This window comes from Lactuca virosa, chromosome 1 (assembly GCF_052849685.1).
Source record: "Lactuca virosa cultivar CGN04683 chromosome 1, Lactuca_virosa_CGN04683_v6, whole genome shotgun sequence".
NCBI lineage: Eukaryota > Viridiplantae > Streptophyta > Magnoliopsida > Asterales > Asteraceae > Lactuca > Lactuca virosa.
In genome coordinates, this window is record NC_136426.1 from 79,442,946 (window position 1) to 79,463,010 (window position 20,065).

At 31.7% G+C, this 20,065-nt stretch overlaps 1 protein-coding gene across 1 annotated transcript; it reads left to right on the forward strand.

Moving 5' to 3' along the window:
• Positions 1-5,288: 5,288 nt before the first annotated feature.
• Positions 5,289-9,983, forward strand: LOC145148294 (phospholipase D alpha 1-like). The gene is made up of 4 exons (XM_079075129.1): positions 5,289-5,420; positions 7,364-7,432; positions 7,503-9,366; positions 9,448-9,983. Exons 1-4 carry the CDS (start codon positions 5,328-5,330, stop codon positions 9,879-9,881), a joined length of 2,460 nt encoding a protein of 819 aa, XP_078931255.1. The 5' UTR covers positions 5,289-5,327; the 3' UTR covers positions 9,882-9,983.
• Positions 9,984-20,065: the final 10,082 nt, after the last annotated feature.

Here is a 20,065-nt window from a genome sequence, read left to right on the forward strand (position 1 = left end):
CCAGCAAAAACATCAATTTTCGTTTTAGTAATTTTCAGAAAAGGTCTTCCCAAAATAATTGAGTTTTTATATGATACATCTAAATCACCCATGTCTAAAATATAAAAATCAGTAGGAAAAATAAGATTATCCACCTGGACAAGAACATCCTCTGGTACACCTTGTGGGTGTATCGTCGAGTGGTCAGCCAACTGGATAATTGTCTCGGTCTTTTGTAAAGTTCCCATTTTTAATTTTTCAAAAACAGAATAAGGAAGGACATTGACTTGCGGCTCCAAGATCAAGCATGGCTTTTGGAAAATTAAGGTTCCCTAATTTACAAGGAATTGAGAAAATCCATGGATCCATGCACTTTGGAGGCAAACCTTTTGGTAAAATAGAGGAGATATTTTCGCCAGCTTTGACAGTTTCATTAAATTTCATCTTTTTCTTAGAAATACATAAAATTTTAAGAAACTTGGCATAACGAGGAATGTGTTGGATAACATCTAAAAGTGGGATATTTACCTCAACCTTGCGAAAAATTCCCATAATATCCTCATCCTCTCTTTCGCGCTTTGAACTCTTCAGTCTTGATGGGAATGGATGTAAAGGCTTGTATTCTTTCAGATTCAGTTGGACTGGTTTTGGAGTTTCTTTTTCTTCCAGCTTTTCATATTCTTCTTCAACCAACACCTCTTCATACTCTTCCTCTTCTTTTTCAGGCTCTTTTACATCTTCTTCTTCAACCGGAACTTTTTCAAATTCTTCTTCAGCTTCGTTTTCCGGTTCAGATGCACTTAGGCCTCCATAACTTCTCCCACTTCTCAAGGAAATAAAACTCACATTGTGCTTTGGATTTTTTTTTCTTTGTGACTCGGTAACTTTCCTTGAGATTCCAGACGACCCACGGAAGTGGCAAGTTGAGACACCTGTTGTTCCAGATTCTTGATACTAGCTTTGGTTTCGGTCGGGAATGCTTGGGTGCTCGTGGAAAGACTCTTCACTATATCTTCTAAGGCCACACTGGAACTACTGGGTTGATGATTTGAATTCTGGTTCTGATAATTCGGGACTAAAAATTTTGTTGATTTGGATTCTGAAAGTTGGGCTTGTAATGAGAATTCTACTGAAAGTTGGTTTGCTGAAAACCCGGTGGTGGCTGAAATTGTTGTCTTGGCTGAAAATTATTATTTTGATAATAGTTTGGAGGCTGATTATAAGTCTTCTGTTGCTGGTATCCTCCAACAGCTTTGACTGGAGCAACATCCTCTTGTAGAATCGGACACATATCAGTTAGATCTTCCGTATTCAAGCATATGCCACATGGTTTCTTTGCACCACTTTCTCTTTCATCAGGAGTAAAACAACCTTTGTTAGTTCAGATATTTTAGACTCCAGATGAACATTGCAGACTTCCTTGACACCTCTTGGTTGATCTAGATACCACTTGTCTTCGTTTCTGGAATGTTTTGACTCTATCGCCAGCTTTTTTATCAGCTCTCGGATTTCGATTGGCGTCATATCTCCTAAAGAACCACCACTGGAAGCTTTTATCAGACGCCTCTCCATGGGTATCAGACCTTCACAGAAGCAATTATAGAGTTGGTAATCACTGAACTCATGTTGTGGACACTGAACCAGAAGCTTCTTGAACCTTTCCTAGTAAGTATGTAAAGCTTCTCTTTTTCCTTGTTTGATCCCAATGATTTCTCTTCTGAGACTGGAAACTCGCATTTCTGGAAAATACTTATATAACAACATCTTCGCGAGTTCTGTCCAAGTAGTAATGGAACCTGATGGGAGCTCATATAGCCATTCTCTTGTTGAGTTTTGAACTGAAAAGGGGAATTCTCTTAACTTTATATGATCTTCAGTGACAACATGTGGCTTCATTCCTGAACATACCACATGAAATTCCTTGAGAAATTTATGTGGGTCTTGGTTTTCCAATCCTATGAATGTGGGAAGAAGATGTATCAGCCCATACTTGAGTTTGAAGTTTTGGGCTTCTGGAAAAGTGATGCAGAGGGGCTGCTGATTGAATTCTTGAGTGACCCACTCTCTGAGAGTCTTTTCTGCTTCATGTCCACTCATGTCTGATTCTTTAGATTCGGATTTTGAAGAATCTATGGGTTCAGATTTGACTGAAGGTGGTGGGGAGTATGTTTTATAGGGACTATCAGAAGGTGAATATGGGGGTACTTTCGGAATAAACGGATCTGATTCATTCCACAAGGGACTGCCTTGTGGTGTCATGATTTCAGGTGGTACTGAAGATAATGATGAACCAGTTTATTGTTTTCTCTTTGCTGCTTCTTTCTTCAATTTGCAGTTCGCTCGATTTCTGGATCAAAAACTAAATGTGTACCTGAATGAAAAATTATGAGCATAAAGCACCGTGTCCCCGACAACGGTGCCAATTTGTTAAGACTGGTTGTCGCACCCGATTTAAACAAATAAAATTTATCACTGCTGGTTGCACTAAAAATATAACACAGGGAAGCAGGGTCAAATCTTCATGGACACAGCCTAATGTTCAATGCCTTTTAGCATCAGACAAAGTCTAGTCAAAACAAAAATATAAAAGGGGGATTTCAAACTAACTAAAAAAAACTAAAATTTGCAGTAATATTAAATTAAACGAAATTCAATATTAAAAACGATTTCACTTCTGTTGCGACTTTCCTAATTATGCAATCAGCTCAGATCTGGTTATTCAGAATGTGTTCTATCTAAGCTGGTACTGAGAAAAACTAACAAGCTCTAGTATAATTTGTTTTACCTAAACTAGTTAATCAAAACATACTCTTTGAATTAACCATAACTTTTTACTGTTTAATTAAACAAGCTCTTAATTAAATCAGAAAAATTGCATTAAGTTCTGTGTAAATTTCCCAGCAATACCCAATACTTCTCACATGCTCAAAAGCGTAAAGATATGATTTTCACAGTTTATATAAGAGTTAAATCCCAGCACGAAACTAATATGATATTTGTTACTTTTTACCAGTTGACAAGAACAATTACGGATTCTAATAACTAATTAACTGGAATGATAAAAGACCCTAGCTAAGTGATTAGACTAACAAGAATTTAAAACCAAACATTCATTAAGCTCAAAACTGAAAAATCTAGATATAAAACACAAAACGAAAATCAGATCTGATAACTGATCACATGAAAAGTACTAGTCTATGCAGAACTGAAAACTAAAGTTTAGCCAGACATGGCTAAAAATGATACTAAACTAGATAAAAGAAACACTTACTAATCAATCTTCTAAACTAAATGTGTGAGATGATTCGCAGTCTTCAGATCTTCAAAAGTCGTTGAAAGATATCAGAAATCGCCTTCAGAAGTTGTTTTTGTCGTCTGGAACCGTCTCCCCTTTACATTTGATTATGAGGCTTGTATTTATACTCAAGTTGGAAGCTTTCGGAGAAATAAACTAGTAACATGTGATCGAAGGTAAGCCCTATGTGATCGTAGGTTCCTTAAAAACGCGTATCGGGCCGATTTAATGACATACATTGTTGTTTTGGGATTTTTTGGACAACATGCGATCGCATGTACATGCATATGCGATCGCAGGTTTGGACTTTTCACTTCAGATGATTTCCAGAAAACTTAATTTGACCCTAGGAAGCTTCGTGGCAAACATGCGATCGCAGGACAAACATGTGATCACACCTGCGATCACATTTTTGGGCTATTTAATCGCAAATTTTGCCTTTTTCACACACATGAAAGTCGTTCCAAATTGTGTCTAGTTTTCAGAACATTTGAATCTCATCAATTGGAGTTACGGTTCATGAGATATGGTCAATATACTGACAGAGGGTCAAAGCTGCCAACAACATCCTTTAGCTTCAGATTGTAGATTCTATCTTCGTGTGATCAATTCAATCAAATGTTTCTTGACCAAAACATATTCCAAGCATTCATCAACATCTTCCTTCAGTTCCAACTCCATTTTAAGCTCCAAACATGCATCCAGTTGCTCCCAAAGTACTGCTTCATTCGAACTATCTGAAATTGACATAAAAAACGAGCAATACGAGAATTCTAACAAAATACATGAACTGAACATTATTTAAATAAATGAAATGCAAATGTAAAAAATATGATGCTAAATGATAATAAAACTACCCTAAAAGATGCATAAAATAACATCTATCAATAACCCAAAGCATCGTTCAACAATTTATTGTGTTTTCTACCGGCGGTTTTTGACCGGTCTCAATTTCAAAACAACCTAGTTTTTTCGGGATAAGTATCGGAAAAGTTCGAGTTTTTTCCAGTTTGATTTATTTGGGACCGGTTTAGCTCTTTTTCAGTCTGATATCGTTTTCTTTGTGTACGTCTCTTTTGGTTCGGCTTTGGTTTTTTTTGATTTTTTGGTTTTGAATTTTTCCGTAAACAAATATGTAATCAACACCAAAGTGATAAATTAAGATTTACTAATAATGATACACTAAAATTTAATTAAAAAAAAAGAATGAAGAAGTTGGGTAATTTATGATTAAAAAATATGTAACTAACACAAAAACGATACATATATAAACTTTGGTTTCCGGTCTTTTTTGATCGTTCTAGGTCGATCTTGGGTCTGTCTCCGAAAAGTCTGTTTTTTTTTTGTCTCATTTTAGAACAGTTTGGTCTCGGTCTTTTTCTTTCAAGACGAGTCTAAGATCGGTTTTTTTGTTCATGTGCCGTACTTTTATTGAAAAACATTTTGGTCCTTTCATTGCCTCTTTGGGACCATTGTTACACAAAATCAACAACCTATGTCCATCAACATGGGGTGTACATGGCTCAATTTTTTTTGGGACTTAATTTTTTTATTATATATATATATATATATATATATATATATATATATATATATATATATATATATATATATATCATTTAAAAAAACTTATAATACAGATAAAAGTTTTTTTTCCTGACTCTTTCTGGACATTTAAGGATATTTAAATCCTTAGGACCGGTACCATCAGTACATGCATGGTGTACGTATAGGGTTCATAATCGCAACACATTAAAATACAAGGGTATGTATGAAAATGTTTGTAAAGACAAATGCTTAGATCCAAGTACATCCATGCATGAAGGTTTGTTGGGTTTTAAGTAATGAAACACTTTCTCAAAAAGATATCTCTTTCTTCTGAATCAACAAAAGGAATCATTCATTGGCATCTTGCATAAATACAACTCCATGTTCTCTTTCCTATAGTCTCATTTTCTAAGGTTTGTTTCATTATATTCATTTTGTACGACATCCAATGCATGATGTACATCAGAGTGCCTTTTCTAACAATTGCTTCTTTTACAGACGACAAATGGCTCCACATCTGCTCCACGGGACGATTCATGCTACCATTTTTGAGGTCGATAGGTTACATAATGGATGGGATCTTAGAGTTTGTTTCAAGGTAGGTGGTTCTTCATATATTTATTCTTTTAATCCGTTATTTTTGTATTCCAATAATTAAAAAAATCATAACTTATAATTCTTCATAAAAAAAACAAACATAAAAACGGAACTCAGGATTGCAATATAAAAGATTATGAAACTAATACATGAAATAATATTATTTAAATATTGAATATTAATACGGTTAGGTGTGCATTTATGCAATAACATTTTACCTTCAAATCAACTTATACAACAAAATAGTTTTGTACAAAATATATATGTAACGATGTCTATTTTTAGAACCAAAACAATGTTTCATTTATGCAATAATGTTTCATTTTATAAACTTTTAATCGTGAATCGGGTGTTATATAATGGTTATTTATGCAATAATGTTTCATTTATTAATAACCAGACGTGTTTGCACAACAATAAAATTATGAGCTTCAAATATTGACAAATATTTTAAAAATGTAACTATGCTGATGTCATGAAATAATAACTTTTATATAAATTAGGTAAAACATTAAAATTGTAGAAATATATGATAAGATAAACATATATTAAAACTATATTATCTCAATTGATTCTATCCTTAAATTATATATATACTAGTTTATAATCCTTGGTTACAAAATTAATTCAACTTTGATAGTAAAAACTCAAAATTATTAATCAATTATTTTAAATAAATTATTAATTAAGAGATATTTTTTTAGTTATATAAAATTATAATCGTTGATTTAAAATAAATATGTGACCTTATAATCTGTATTAATTTTATTTTAATAGTTATTCTAATGTTATTTAATTAATTTAATTAGAGTGAAAAATTTAAATTTTGAAATTTGAAATGGATAATCAATAGATTGAAATGTGTCATGACATTAATTATGAGGCCTAATAAGGTGACACATGTCAAAAGGAGAATCAACCTATTCTTTTATTAGAATAGGATATATATATATATATATATATATATATATATATATATATATATATATATATATATAATAGAATCACATCATCTTAATGACATATATCCTTGAATTACAAGTGAATAAAAATCAAATACAATTTTTTTAAGTGTTATTTTTAATTTTTTTATAATTAATAATAATAATAATAATAACTTATTTGATTTTTTTTAATTAGATGATGATGATCATTTCAAAAATCAACCATTGTTTTTAAGAGAATGTAATGTAATTTTGTATTACTATTAATTATTACTTTTGCTAATCAATTTAAAAACTATATATCTTTGAAAAGAATGTTATTATTATAAAAAAAATGTTTTTAGAAATTTTTAATGAATTTAGCATTTCGATTTAAGTTTTACATCTAACACTGCACTTGGATTTTATAAATATTTTGTTTTAATGCAATTTGTGTACTATTTTTGAGTACACTGAATAATTTGGTTTAGGTCTTACATTTAACATCATATTTAAATTAACAAATTAAATATAAACAATAATATTAAAAATATAATATTTCACATCCAACAACATATCTCTATTAATAAAGGAATTATATTAAATTAAAAATTAAGAGTCTACGTTACAAAAATAACGATAAAGAAGTTTACATATTAAACAATCAAATTACTATGATTTTCAAAACATTTTATCTTGACATATGCTCTCTTTTGTTAAATATGGATAAGGTTTTTATAAATTTATACTAACACCGATTAAATAACAACAACGTTTTAACCAATATAATAAAAAATGAAACTTGTTTATGTAATAAATTGCATCTTTGGGAAAACTCTGTTACATTGACACATATTTAACCCATATTTATATCAGATAAAGAGGTAAATTTGATTATTTGTGTTTTTTCTTTCCCTTTGTATATGTTTTAACCCATATTTATATCAGATAAAAAGGTAAATTTGATTATTTGTGTTTTTTCATTCCCTTTTTTATGTTTTTCTTATTTCTTTCCATGGAGCCAACAAGTCAAAGAAAAGGGAAAAAGTTTTTAGCTCAAGTGAAGAGAATGGTACTTTGTAGCCCCGAGGTAAATCAATCAACATTTAGAAATCAAATATTTGTACATATAATCTAACGTTTTATAAAAATTCTATCAGATTGTGGGCTCTAAACTCTATGCAACAGTCGACCTAGAAAAGGCAAGAGCTGCAAGGACCAGGATAATCGAGAACGAAGCATCCAATCCTCGTTGGTTCGAGTCTTTTCACATATACTGCGCACATAACGTGTCAAACATTATATTCACAGTCAAAGACGAGAATCCCGTGGGTGCAATTCTGATTGGACGAGCTTACCTTCCGGTTGAGGAGGTCGTCAACGAGTTCGAAGTGGACCGATGGCTTGAAATATTAGACGAAGATCGTAACCCAATACAAGGACGTTCGAGGATTCATGTGAAGGTGAAATATGTTAGTGTCGTGAGAGATAGCCATTGGTCACAAGGTATTAAAAGTTCTACATTTGGAGGAATACCCTACACCTTTTTTAGGCAAAGAGAAGGTTGTGAAGTAACTTTGTACCCCGATGCACATATACTAGATGATAACATTACATCTTACTTAGAATCTGAAGGGTATTACGAGCCCCAAAGATGCTGGGAGGATATTTTTGATGCGATTAGTAATGCCAAACATTTGATTTATATAACCGGGTGGTCCGTGTACACAAAAATCTTGTTGGTTCGCGATCCGAGTAGGCCGAAACCGGGTGGAGACGTCACGTTAGGTGAGTTATTGAAGAGAAAAGCCGAGGATGGGGTAAATGTATTGATGCTTGTTTGGGATGATAGAACTTCGGTTGAGGCTCTGAAAAAGGATGGATTAATGGCGACACATGATCAAGAAACGGGAGACTTTTTTCGTGACACTAAGGTTCATTGTGTTTTATGCCCTCGTGAACCCGATGGCAAGAATAGTTATGTTCAAGGGATTCAAGTCGCGACCATGTTTACTCATCATCAGAAAACCATCATTGTAGATAGCGACATTCCTGGGGAAGCGTCGGGAATGAGGCGGATTGTAGGGTTTGTTGGCGGTATTGATCTTTGTGACGGTCGGTATGATTCTCGGAATCACTCATTATTTCGGACACTAAAAGACATACATCATGACGATTTCCACCAACCGAATTTCTCGGGAGCCTCGATCGCAAAAGGTGGGCCGAGGGAACCGTGGCATGACATACACTGCAAACTTGAAGGACCGATCGCGTGGGACGTGTTGTATAATTTCGAACAAAGATGGATTAAACAAGTTGGAAGCCGATTTCTTTTTACATTACCTGAGCTTGACGAGTTCATAACTCACCCCACCCCAGTTCGTCCATCTGAAGACCAGTACACATGGAATGTCCAATTGTTCCGGTCGATCGACGATGGTGCGGTGTCAGGGTTCCCACAGAAACCCGAGGAAGCATCTATGGCGGGCCTAGTTACCGGTAAAGATAATGTGATTGATCGTAGCATTCAAGATGCGTATATTAACGCGATACGTCGTGCTAAAAACTTCATCTATATCGAAAACCAATATTTTTTGGGGAGCTCGTATGGTTGGAAACCGAGCAATGAGTTCAAAATTGAGGACATCGGGGCTTTACATCTCATACCAAAGGAGCTATCACTTAAAATCATTAGTAAAATTAGGGCAAATGAGAGGTTTGCCGTGTACATAGTGATCCCAATGTGGCCTGAAGGGATCCCAGAAAGCGGATCCGTTCAGGCCATATTAGACTGGCAAAGAAGAACAATAGAAATGATGTATAAAGACATCGCCAGTGAACTTCTAGCAAGAAATATTCAATCGGATCCTAGGGATTACTTGACATTCTTTTGCCTCGGCAACCGTGAGACGAAAAAGTCCGGCGAGTATGAACCGGTGGAGAAGCCCGAACCGGATTCCGATTATAGTAGAGCGCAAGAATCTCGACGGTTTATGATCTATGTTCATGCAAAAATGATGATCGGTAAGTACATTGCCTATTTCTCTGAGAAAAAAAATACGAATTCACTTTTATAACTTTTTTTTTCTTGTGATTTGATTAAAGTTGATGACGAATATATAATTATTGGTTCGGCTAACATCAATCAAAGATCAATGGACGGGGCTAGGGACACTGAGATTGCGATTGGTGGCTACCAACCGAATCAAATAGCCACACAGTGGCCAGCCAGGGGTGCGATCTATGGCTTTCGAATGGCATTGTGGTTAGAACATCTTTATTACATAGATGACTCGTTTCGCCATCCAGAAAGCTTGGAATGCATTCGGAAAGTAAATGGAATTGCGGATGAGAATTGGAATTTGTATTCCAGTCCAGAGATAGTTCAAGATCTTCCAGGCCATTTACTGCGGTATCCGTTGGCTATCTCGGAAGCCGGAGATGTTACGGCTTTACCAGAGTTCGAGTTCTTCCCGGACACCAAAGCACGTGTACTGGGGACGAGATCCGTGGGTCTTCCTCCTATTCTTACCACTTGAAGTGGCTCGCTGTAACAAAATATTTGCGATTTATGGAATCTTAGATATGATTTATGATGAATTTGAACGTTTATCCCTTTAATTTGTACTTTTCATTACTAATCTATACTTCTTATCACCTTAATTAAGGCATTGTGCTCACCACATTTCCGCTATAAAGGCAGATAAAGTGGGAGATTTAACGATTTAAAAATTTAAGTCGTTCAAACCGTTAGAGATCAAAGTTACATATTTTAGGCTACTCTGGCTAAGAGATTTCTCTAGCCCAAAATTTCTAGTTTTGTATATTTTATGTGTAAAAATCTCCGATCCAAAATTTCCAGTTTTGTATATGTTTGATCGTGATTGAAGAGTATAATATAAAAAATTTGATTTGAACTTATTCATTTTTAGATTAATATTTGTATAATAATATTTTATATTTAATATTTGTAACTTGAGATGTTAAATTGAAGTCACATTAAGTTATTGTGTATTGTAACTTTAATTTTTAAGTTTCAAAGTTATCTAACATTAGTATTTATTTTTTAGACAAAATTCTATAAAAAAAATCACTATAGCTTTTTTTTTTGTTTAACAACTGAAAGAAAAATTATAGTTTGAGGTTTTTTTTCAATAAATTAATTTTTTTTTATTAATGAGTTGCAAAAGCAAATGAAAGATTATTTTTCAGTTAAAGATGGTTTCCATAAAAAAAATCAAACTTTTTTCAATGGTTAAATCGAAAAGAAAATTTCCTTCAAATGGTGAAACCAAACAAATTTCCAATTATAATGGTAGAAATCAAAGTTTTATATAGTTCTTTTTTAAAAAAATAAAAACAAACTCTCACTGAACAGAAAAAAAATACATGGTTAAACAAAAAAACCCAAACTACAGTAATTTTTATAAAATTTATTTTTTTTTCTTATATCTTTTAATAAAATAATAAATCAAATTATGATTATAAAATATATATATATTACTAAAGTGATTGTGCATGCAAAAACACCAAAGTCCAAAGTCCAAACAGTAAGGCTGAAACCTGTTGCGTATTCTGGGCTAAAGCCCACTAGATCCGTAAACCGACGAGAAGATCAGGCTAACCTACGCGTTAAAAACTATCTATAATTAAGACTTTATTGTCTAACACAATAAAAAATTAAAGTTTAGTAGTTTTTTTTTGTGAAATAGTTGAAAATATTAAGAGTTTAATATATATATATATATATATATATATATATATATATATATATATATATATATATATATATATATATATGAATTATTATTTAGTGAATGAATATTGAATTCTCCATATTCTCTCATTACTCTCCATATTTAGTGAACATTATAGCAAACATTATTATGAGTTTTATGAGTGTATTTATGCACCACTATAATGAGCATTCATATCATACATCACCTTTCATCTTCTTTGTCTAGTATAAATAGTGAATATTATGTGTTGTAAAGTTTGATGATTTCATCACAAATATTGGAATAAAAGTTCTCTTTATTCTCATGTCTTTCTTTATCTATAATGTATCTTGTTATTTGATCATATTTTATAACACGTTATCAGCACGACTCTACCATAGAGCTCTAACTCTTTATCGCTCTTATTATTTTCAGGTATGTATTTTTTATAAGTTTACATGTACAATGCTTACAAATTATTTTATGAAATTTATTAACTAACAATTCTTGAACATACAAGTCTTTATTTTGATTAGTATTTTCACTATGAAAAACTATATTATGCTAGAGAAAATTCTCTACTTTCCATGCCACCAACATGCTCCTGCATCAGCAATATCGTGAGAAAGATTTAAAAAGAATATATTATGAATTAATCTCATTTATTCTTGTGGCTGAATAAAACTATGAACTATTGATGAAAAATCACCAATCAATCCCGACCGGTTCTAGTGCATTCCCTGAAGTGAATGCAATATCATATAATCATAATAGTCATGGGTATAATCGAGGTCGTGGAGGTTATTATCATAAAAAATAACAAGATTACAAGCAACCACCAGAAGTTGGAAAATAGCAAAAATCCACATCCTAATGATAAAACTGGTCAAGGAAAAAAGAAAGTTGAAAATGTTTGTCACCGATGTGGAATGACCGTTCATTGGTCTTGTACATGCCGCTTACCAAAGCATTTTGTTGATCTTTATCAAACTTATCTAAAATCTAAAGAAAAATAAAATATCAAAACAAATTTTATTCAAAGTGATATTCATGAAGATCAACCTGAAATGACACATTTGGATGTTGCCGATTTTTTTGTCTACCCAGAAGGGACAAGTGGTGATATGGATGGTGATTGAAGAATATTGTGTAGTTTTGTTTCATGACATTTATTATGTTTTTATGTCATAGTTGTTTCATGAGAAATGATTTCGTCACAATTTTCCCAAATTAATAAAATATGACTTTATTTCTCTATGTCGAATGTTTCTTATGTTTTATTTATTTATTGAAAAGAAATGTGGATATTCGCAAAAGAAATAAGGAAGATATATTTCTTGCAGACAATGCAATAATACATAGCATTTCTAATAATGAAAAATATTCTGCTTACTTATCAATTAGAGAAGCAAATGTTAATATAATAACAGGTAATGCAAAAATGATTGAAGGCTCCGAAAGAGCGTATATAATATTACAACAAGGGACAATAATTACAAATTAGTGATGCATTATTTTCGTCTAAATCACCAAGATCGAAGGCTCCGGAAGAGCGAATATAGTATTACCACAAGTGACAATAATTACAATTGGTGATGCATTATTTTAATTAAAATCACCAAGAAATTTATTAAGTTTTAAGGATATTCGGTCTAACGGATATCCTATTGAAACAACTAATGATGGTAATAAAAATTATCTCAACATTACAAAAATGATATCGGATAAGAAAAATTTTTGGAAAAATTACATGTATTGTCCTCCGGATTGTACTATACAAATATTACAATGATTCATGCTATTGAAAATATTACAATGATTTATGCTATTGAAAATAAAAAAAGGTATGATATTACCTTCATAGTTTGGCATGACCGGCTGGACCATCCCAGATCAATTATGGTATGTAGAATAAATGAAACTTCAAGTGGTCATTCCTTGAAAAATCAGAAGATTTTTCAAGATAATGAATTGTGTTGCATGCTCTCAAGGAAAATAAATTTTCAGTCCATCATTGAACAAAGTTGGGTATGAAAGTCTTAGTTCTTACAAAGAATTCAAGAGGATATATATGGACTAATTCATCCAACACCATGTGGACCATTTAGATATTTTATGGTTTTAATTGACGTGTCAACTAGATGGTCACATGTGTACTTGTTGTCTAGTCATAATTTGGTTTTTGCAAGATTACTTGCATAAATAATTTGCCTAAGGGCACATTTTCCCGATTACCCAATTATGAAAATTTGACTTGACAATGTTGGAGAATTTACATCATAAGCTTTTAATGATTATTCCATGTTGATTAGGACAACTATTGAACATCATGTTGCATATGTTCATACACAAAATGGTTTAGCTGAGTCGTTAATCAAACACCTTTAATTAATTGTAAGACTATTACTAATGCATTATAAACTTCCTAATCAACATAAGGGCATGAAATTTTACATGCAACATCACTTATATGCATAATGACAACTAGTTATCATGAGTTCTCCCCTATTCAACTGGCTTGCGGTCAGGAACCAAATATTTACCATCCAAGGATGTTTGGATGTATAATTTATGTACCAATTTCTCCACCTCACTTCACAAAAATGGGTCCTCAAGAAGAATGAGAATTTATGTTGGATATGAATCTCCATCTATAGTAAAATATTTAAAATCATCAATTGGAGATTTATTTACAGCTATATTTGATGAATCATATTTTCCAACATTAGGGGGGGAAATAAAGAAGCTGGAAAATAAAATCTCTTGACAGGAATTGTCACTTTCAGCTTTAGATCCTTGTTCAAGTCAATGTGAACTTGAAATAAAAAAGACAATTCCTTTACAAAATGTAGCAAATCAATTGCCAGAAGCATTTACTGACCCTAAGTGAGTAACAAAGTCTCATGTACCAGCTATACTTACTCCAATTAGAATTGATATCCCAGAAGGAAAAAAAATACAACTACAAATGAATCTTAGGCACGCCTGAAGCGTGGAAGATCAGCCGGTTCCAAAGATAAAAATCCTCGAAAATGAAATGAAGCAAATACAATTGATGGCCCAAAAGAGAAAACAAAATCTCTTGAAAAGATTAATGAAGCTCTAGAAGGGCCCAATGACATAACAAAAGAAAATAAGGTACCTGAAAAAATGAAAATGATAAGATCTCAATAAATTATGTCATGACAGGAATAAGATGGAACCGAAATAAGATAGACGTCGACGATAATTTTTCATATCATGTTCTGCGCGCGATTATAAAGAAAAAGAGGATCTTGAACCTAAATCTATTGAGAAATGTATGAATAGAAAATATTGGCCAAAATGGAAAGATGAAATAAATAAAGAGCTTAATTCTATTACTCAACGAAAAGTTTTTGGACCTGTAGTCCGTACACCAAACAGAGTAAGAACAGTGGGACACGAATGGGTATTTGTGCACAAAAGAAACGAGAAAAATGAAGTTGTGAGATATAAAGCAATACTTGTTGCACAAGGTTTTACCCAAAGACCCGAAATTGATTATGAAGAAACGTATTCTTCGGTAGTTGATGCAATTACATTCAGTTATTTTATAAGTTTGACAACATATGCAAAAATGGAGATGTGTCTAATGGATGTATTTACCGCCTATTTATATGGTTCACTTGAGAATGATATTTATATGAAAATCCTAGAAGGGTTTAAGGTGCCAGAAGCACAAACTTCTAATTCTCAAGAAGTATGTTTGGTAAAATTAAATAAATATAAGACCACATGTGGTTCAATTGTTTAAGTACATTTTTGTTGAAAGAGGGCTACAAAAATGATCGAGTAAGCCCATGTGTATTCATAAAAAGATCAAGATCAGAATTTGTCATAATTGATGTTTATGTAGATGATTTGAACATAATTGAAACTCCTAGATAATTAGAAAATGCCACTTCTTGTTTGAAAGAAATTTTTGAAATGAATGATTTTGGTAAGATGAAATTCTGTTTGGGTCTTCAAATTGAGCACACAAAAAATGGAGTTTTTGTACATTAATATCTAGAAAAGGTGCTTAAAAGGTTTTATATGAATAAATCACATCCATGAGTAACCCGGAGGTGGTAAGACAATTAGATGCCAAAAGGACCAATTTCAGCATCATAAAAAAAAACATGAAAATCTTCTTGTTCCCGAAGAACTATATCTTAGTTCTATTGGTGCACTAATATATCTTACTATTAATACAAGACCTGATATATCTTTTTTCGTAAACTTATTAGCAAGATATAGTTCTTGTCCAACAAGAATACACTGGAATGAAGTCAAACACATTCTTTGGTATCTTCGAGGTACAGTGGATATGAATTTATACTAATCAAATTCATAAAATTCGAAGTTAATTAATTATGCAGATGCTGGATATTTATCTGATCCACACAAAGATCGATCCCAAACAGGTTATTTATTCACTTGTGGAGGTAACGTAATTTCTTGTTGTTTTGTTAAACAATCTTTAGTTGCTGCTTATTCTAACCATGCAGAGATTATAGCAATTTATAAGGCAAGTCATGAATGTATTTGGTTAAGAAAGTTAACTCAACACATTTGCAAGAATTGTGGTCTAACTTCTAACAGGGATGTTCCAACCATACATTATGAAGATAATACAACTTGTATAGCTCCATTCAAGGAAGGATTTATCAAATGCGACAGAACCAAGCATATATCACCCAAGTTCTTTTCACTCATGATCTTCAAAAAGAGTGTGACATCAACATCTAGAAAATTCAATCCAGTAACAACTTTCCTAATTGGTTTACTAAAGCACTTCCTACATCGAATTTTGAAAAAGATGGTACGAAACATTGCTATGCGGTGCTTCAAGAAAATCAAGTGATGTGCTAATCAGGGGGAGTTGGAAACATATTGTACTCTTTTCCTTAGTTATGTTTTTCCCACTAGGTTTTCTTAGCAAGGTTTTTAACGAGGCAATTGTTTCAATATCTATTATTAATCATGTACTATTTTTCCTTAATAAAGGGTTTTTCCCATGAGGTTTTACCGATTAAGGTTTTAACGAGGCATGATACAATCGTCATTCAAGGGGGAGTGTTATGAATTATTATTTACTGAATGAGTATTGGATTCTCCATATTCCACCATTACTCTCCATATTTAGTGAACATTATAGCAAACATTATTATGAGTTTTATGAGTGTATTTATGCACCACTATAATGAGCATTCATATCATACATCACCTTTCATCTTCTTTGTCTAGTATAAATAGTAAATACTATGTATTGTAAAGTTTGATGATTTCATCACAAATATTGGAATAAAAGTTCTCTTTATTCTCATGTCTTTCTTTATCTATAATGTATCTTGTTATTTGATCATATTTTATAACAATATATATATATATATATATATATATATATATATATATATATATATATATATATATATATATATATATATATCTTATTTTATAAAAAAATCTAATTTGTGTTTTGTACATTTTTTCAAAAACTATATTACATCAATTAATTGATTTAATAATTAAATAAATTAAAAAAAAAGAACTCTTTAGATTAGTACTATGGACTTTCCATTATTACGGTCCCAATACCATCCCTATTTGGGGTCCGTTTTCAATCTAGGTATTAAATTTATACAATTACGTGTTACATAATAACTTTTATATATATATATATATATATATATATATATATATATATATATATATATATATATATATATATATATATATATATATATATATATATGGTGAGATTCTATAGAGAACCATAATTAATAAGGAACTAAAGAACCAATCAATCGTAAGCGTCGGAAATCATAATGATCAACGGTCAAGGAAATGGATGTACACTTTTATATTGGACGCACACATACCGGATTATACCAAAAAATGCACCTCTTTATAAAAAAACACACCTCTTTTTTTCATTTAAAATTTTTTTAGGCCACATTTTTTATCAAAAAAAAACTGAATATACCATTGTTCTCGATTTTTCGTCCTTTTTCCATAGAGATCCATATTTATTTATAAAAAACGAACTTTTTTTTTCGAAAAAAATTCACTTCATTTTGTTAGTTTTTTTTAATATTTAAGTTTATTTTTATAAAAAAAAACTAATTATACCAAAAATATTAATTTTTTGTACTCTATTAATAAACATCAACACCGACAAAAAAAAAACCTCGAACAGTCTAGATTCACACTGTGAATCTAAACTGTAAATATTTCAATTTTCAACATTCACAATGTGAAAAAGCTCGACCAGTTCAGATTCACATCGTGAATCTGACTTACTATTATACACACTATGAATCTGAGAAAGTTCAAAAAAAAAAAAAAAAAAAAACGTCGATCAGTGTAGATTCATCACACTGTGAATCTAAACTGTAAATATTTCAAATTTTAACATTCACAATGTGAAAAAACTCGATCAGTTCAGATTCACACTGTGAATCTGACTTACTATTATGCACACTATGAATCTGAGAGGCTTCACAATATGAATCTAAACAGGTTCATAATATGAATCTGAACATGTTCACAATGTGAATCTGAACTGAAACATAGTTTTTTTTTACCCGAATATGAATCTATGTTTAAAAAGTATAAAAAAACATGAATTTTGATATATTTATTATTTTTTTTCTATAAAAAAATATACCTTAACTTTTCATCAAAGAAAATGAAGTTGGTTTTTTTCGAAAGAAAAAGTTCGATTTTTATATATCATTGTGGATCTCTTTGTAAAGAGGACGAAAAACCGTGAACAACGGTATACTCGATTTTTTTTCGATAAAAAACATGGCCTAAAAAATATTTTAAACGAAAAAAGGAAGCGAGTTTTGTTATAATCCGGTGCATTTGCGTCCATTGTAAAAGTCTACAACCATTCATTTTGCTGTTGATCGCTTTAAATTTTGACGCTTTGGATTGGTTCTTTGGTTTCTTGATTAATAATGGTTCTCTATTGAACTTATATATATATATATATATATATATATATATATATATATATATATATATATATATATATAGGAGTAGGATCAAATGAGAACACCTAAAAGGTTGAGAACGCGAGAACGGATCTGGACCATCAAAATATTCAGATCTGAGGCTATTATCAAACGGGTCATTTACGTAAATTCTAAAACCATAGGTATTAAAGTGTAACTTGTAAAAGGTCACAAGGCTATAATGGTAATTGTAATTTTAACTTGTTCCTATAATTTCTCAATCACATATCATATTGCCGTTCAAATTAATTGTCCCGCACTTCATTTCTTTCTCTCTCTCTATACCTAGGTTTTAATCAATTCCTCCCTCAGCCTCCCTCCATCGCACATCGTTTGAATCAATCCTAATCGGAGCATCGCAAGTCTCCACCTCGATGCGTTTTTGGTTTAATACATAGGAAGGAAGTGAAGGCAGTCGGCGACGTCTGTGGTCGACCGTCGTGATGGCGAGGGGAGCGTCTCCGTGGTCGACGAGGCTGAAGAGGAGGAAAGGAGGAGGCAGCGAGGGGTGGGTTGTTGGTCTCGGTGGATCGAAGATGGGGCACCTTTGGTGATTGGCTGGATCGAAGAGAAGAAGAAAAGAGAATGGAAGCAGCGGGATGTGGGGTCTGCCATTGGTTTCCGGTGACAAAGCCCCGATATTGGGTTGTTTGGTGATCGAGAAGGGCAGCAACGATTCAAAAATAGGTAATGGTTCCTTTTTTTTTTTGTTCTTGTTTGATTTGGCAGAACTCGATAGGGTCAAGTGGGTCTTTGAAGGCTCAAGTGGCAGCCCTTACAATTGATGGAAGAGATAGCCACACAAAGTTGTAATCAGATTCAAGGTAAAAGGTTGTGCACATAAGCTGTTTGATGATATGCGTGAGAGGGGTATTCATTTATGAATAGCATGGTATTCATTTGTTAATAACAATGTATTCATTTGTAAATAGCAGTGTAATCATGTATGAATGAGTGTATTTTATTTATGATTAGAGGTATTGTTTTATTCATTTGTGAATCCCAGGGTATTCATTTGTTAATAACAATGTATTCATTTGTAAATAGCAATGTAATCATGTGTGAATAAGTGTATTTATTTATGATTAAAGGTATTCTTTTATGAAGAAATGATAATTTTTACACCCCTTTTATTTTCAGTTGATTAAAAGAAAGGAAGTGGATTACTTGTAAATTGATATGTATTCATTTGTGATTGCAGTAGTATTAGTTTTTTTGAAAAAAAAAAATTGTTTATGAATACAAATGTATTTATTTGGGGTTGGATTTCTATTAATTTTTTTGAAAAAAAAAACGTGGAATATGAGAAAAAAAATTTAAGAAAAAAAAATTAAATTTTTTTAGTTTTAATTTTTTTTTTGATAAAAATGTTTTTTATATTTCATTAATAAGAAAAATAAAAAATCAAATATCTCCTTCTTTTTTGGTAACTGAACCTAAATTTAAGGGAATTTGATTGATTTTATTTTATTTTAATTTAATTAAAATATGCAATTACTTATATGCCCTTATATATTGATTGGTCCAGAACTGTTCTCGCGTTCTCAACCTTTTAGGTGTTCTCATTTGATCATTTCCCTATATATATATATATATATATATATATATATATATATATATATATATATATATATATATATATATAGGGAGCGTTCAATCTAGAATATTTCTTATTGCGAGAACATTTAAGAACAAAATTGAACCATACAATTTTTTAAATTAAAATCATCATATAATATTAATATAAATCAAAAAATAAGTAAACAAAATCAAAAAACCCACTAACCAATATCACTCATCACCCAAACAATATCATCCACCACCACCACCACCCGTCACCGCCACCCACCCACCACTATGACCACCACCTGCAAATAAGCTCAAAAGACTGGAAAACACCCGGTAAAGGAGAAAATAACAAAAAGAGAAAATATGCATGAAGATTAACTAAAATGAGATGGAATGTGCTAAAATAAACTA

Excerpts from the sequence above, each read along its gene's own strand:
- LOC145148294 (XM_079075129.1), top strand. The coding sequence starts at position 5,328 with ATGGCTCCACATCTGCTCCACGGGACGATTCATGCTACCATTTTTGAG. Across the intron at positions 5,421-7,363 it reads ATCTTAGAGTTTGTTTCAAG|CCAACAAGTCAAAGAAAAGG; the intron begins GTAGGTGGTTCT and ends CTTTCCATGGAG. Across the intron at positions 9,367-9,447 it reads TCATGCAAAAATGATGATCG|TTGATGACGAATATATAATT; the intron begins GTAAGTACATTG and ends ATTTGATTAAAG.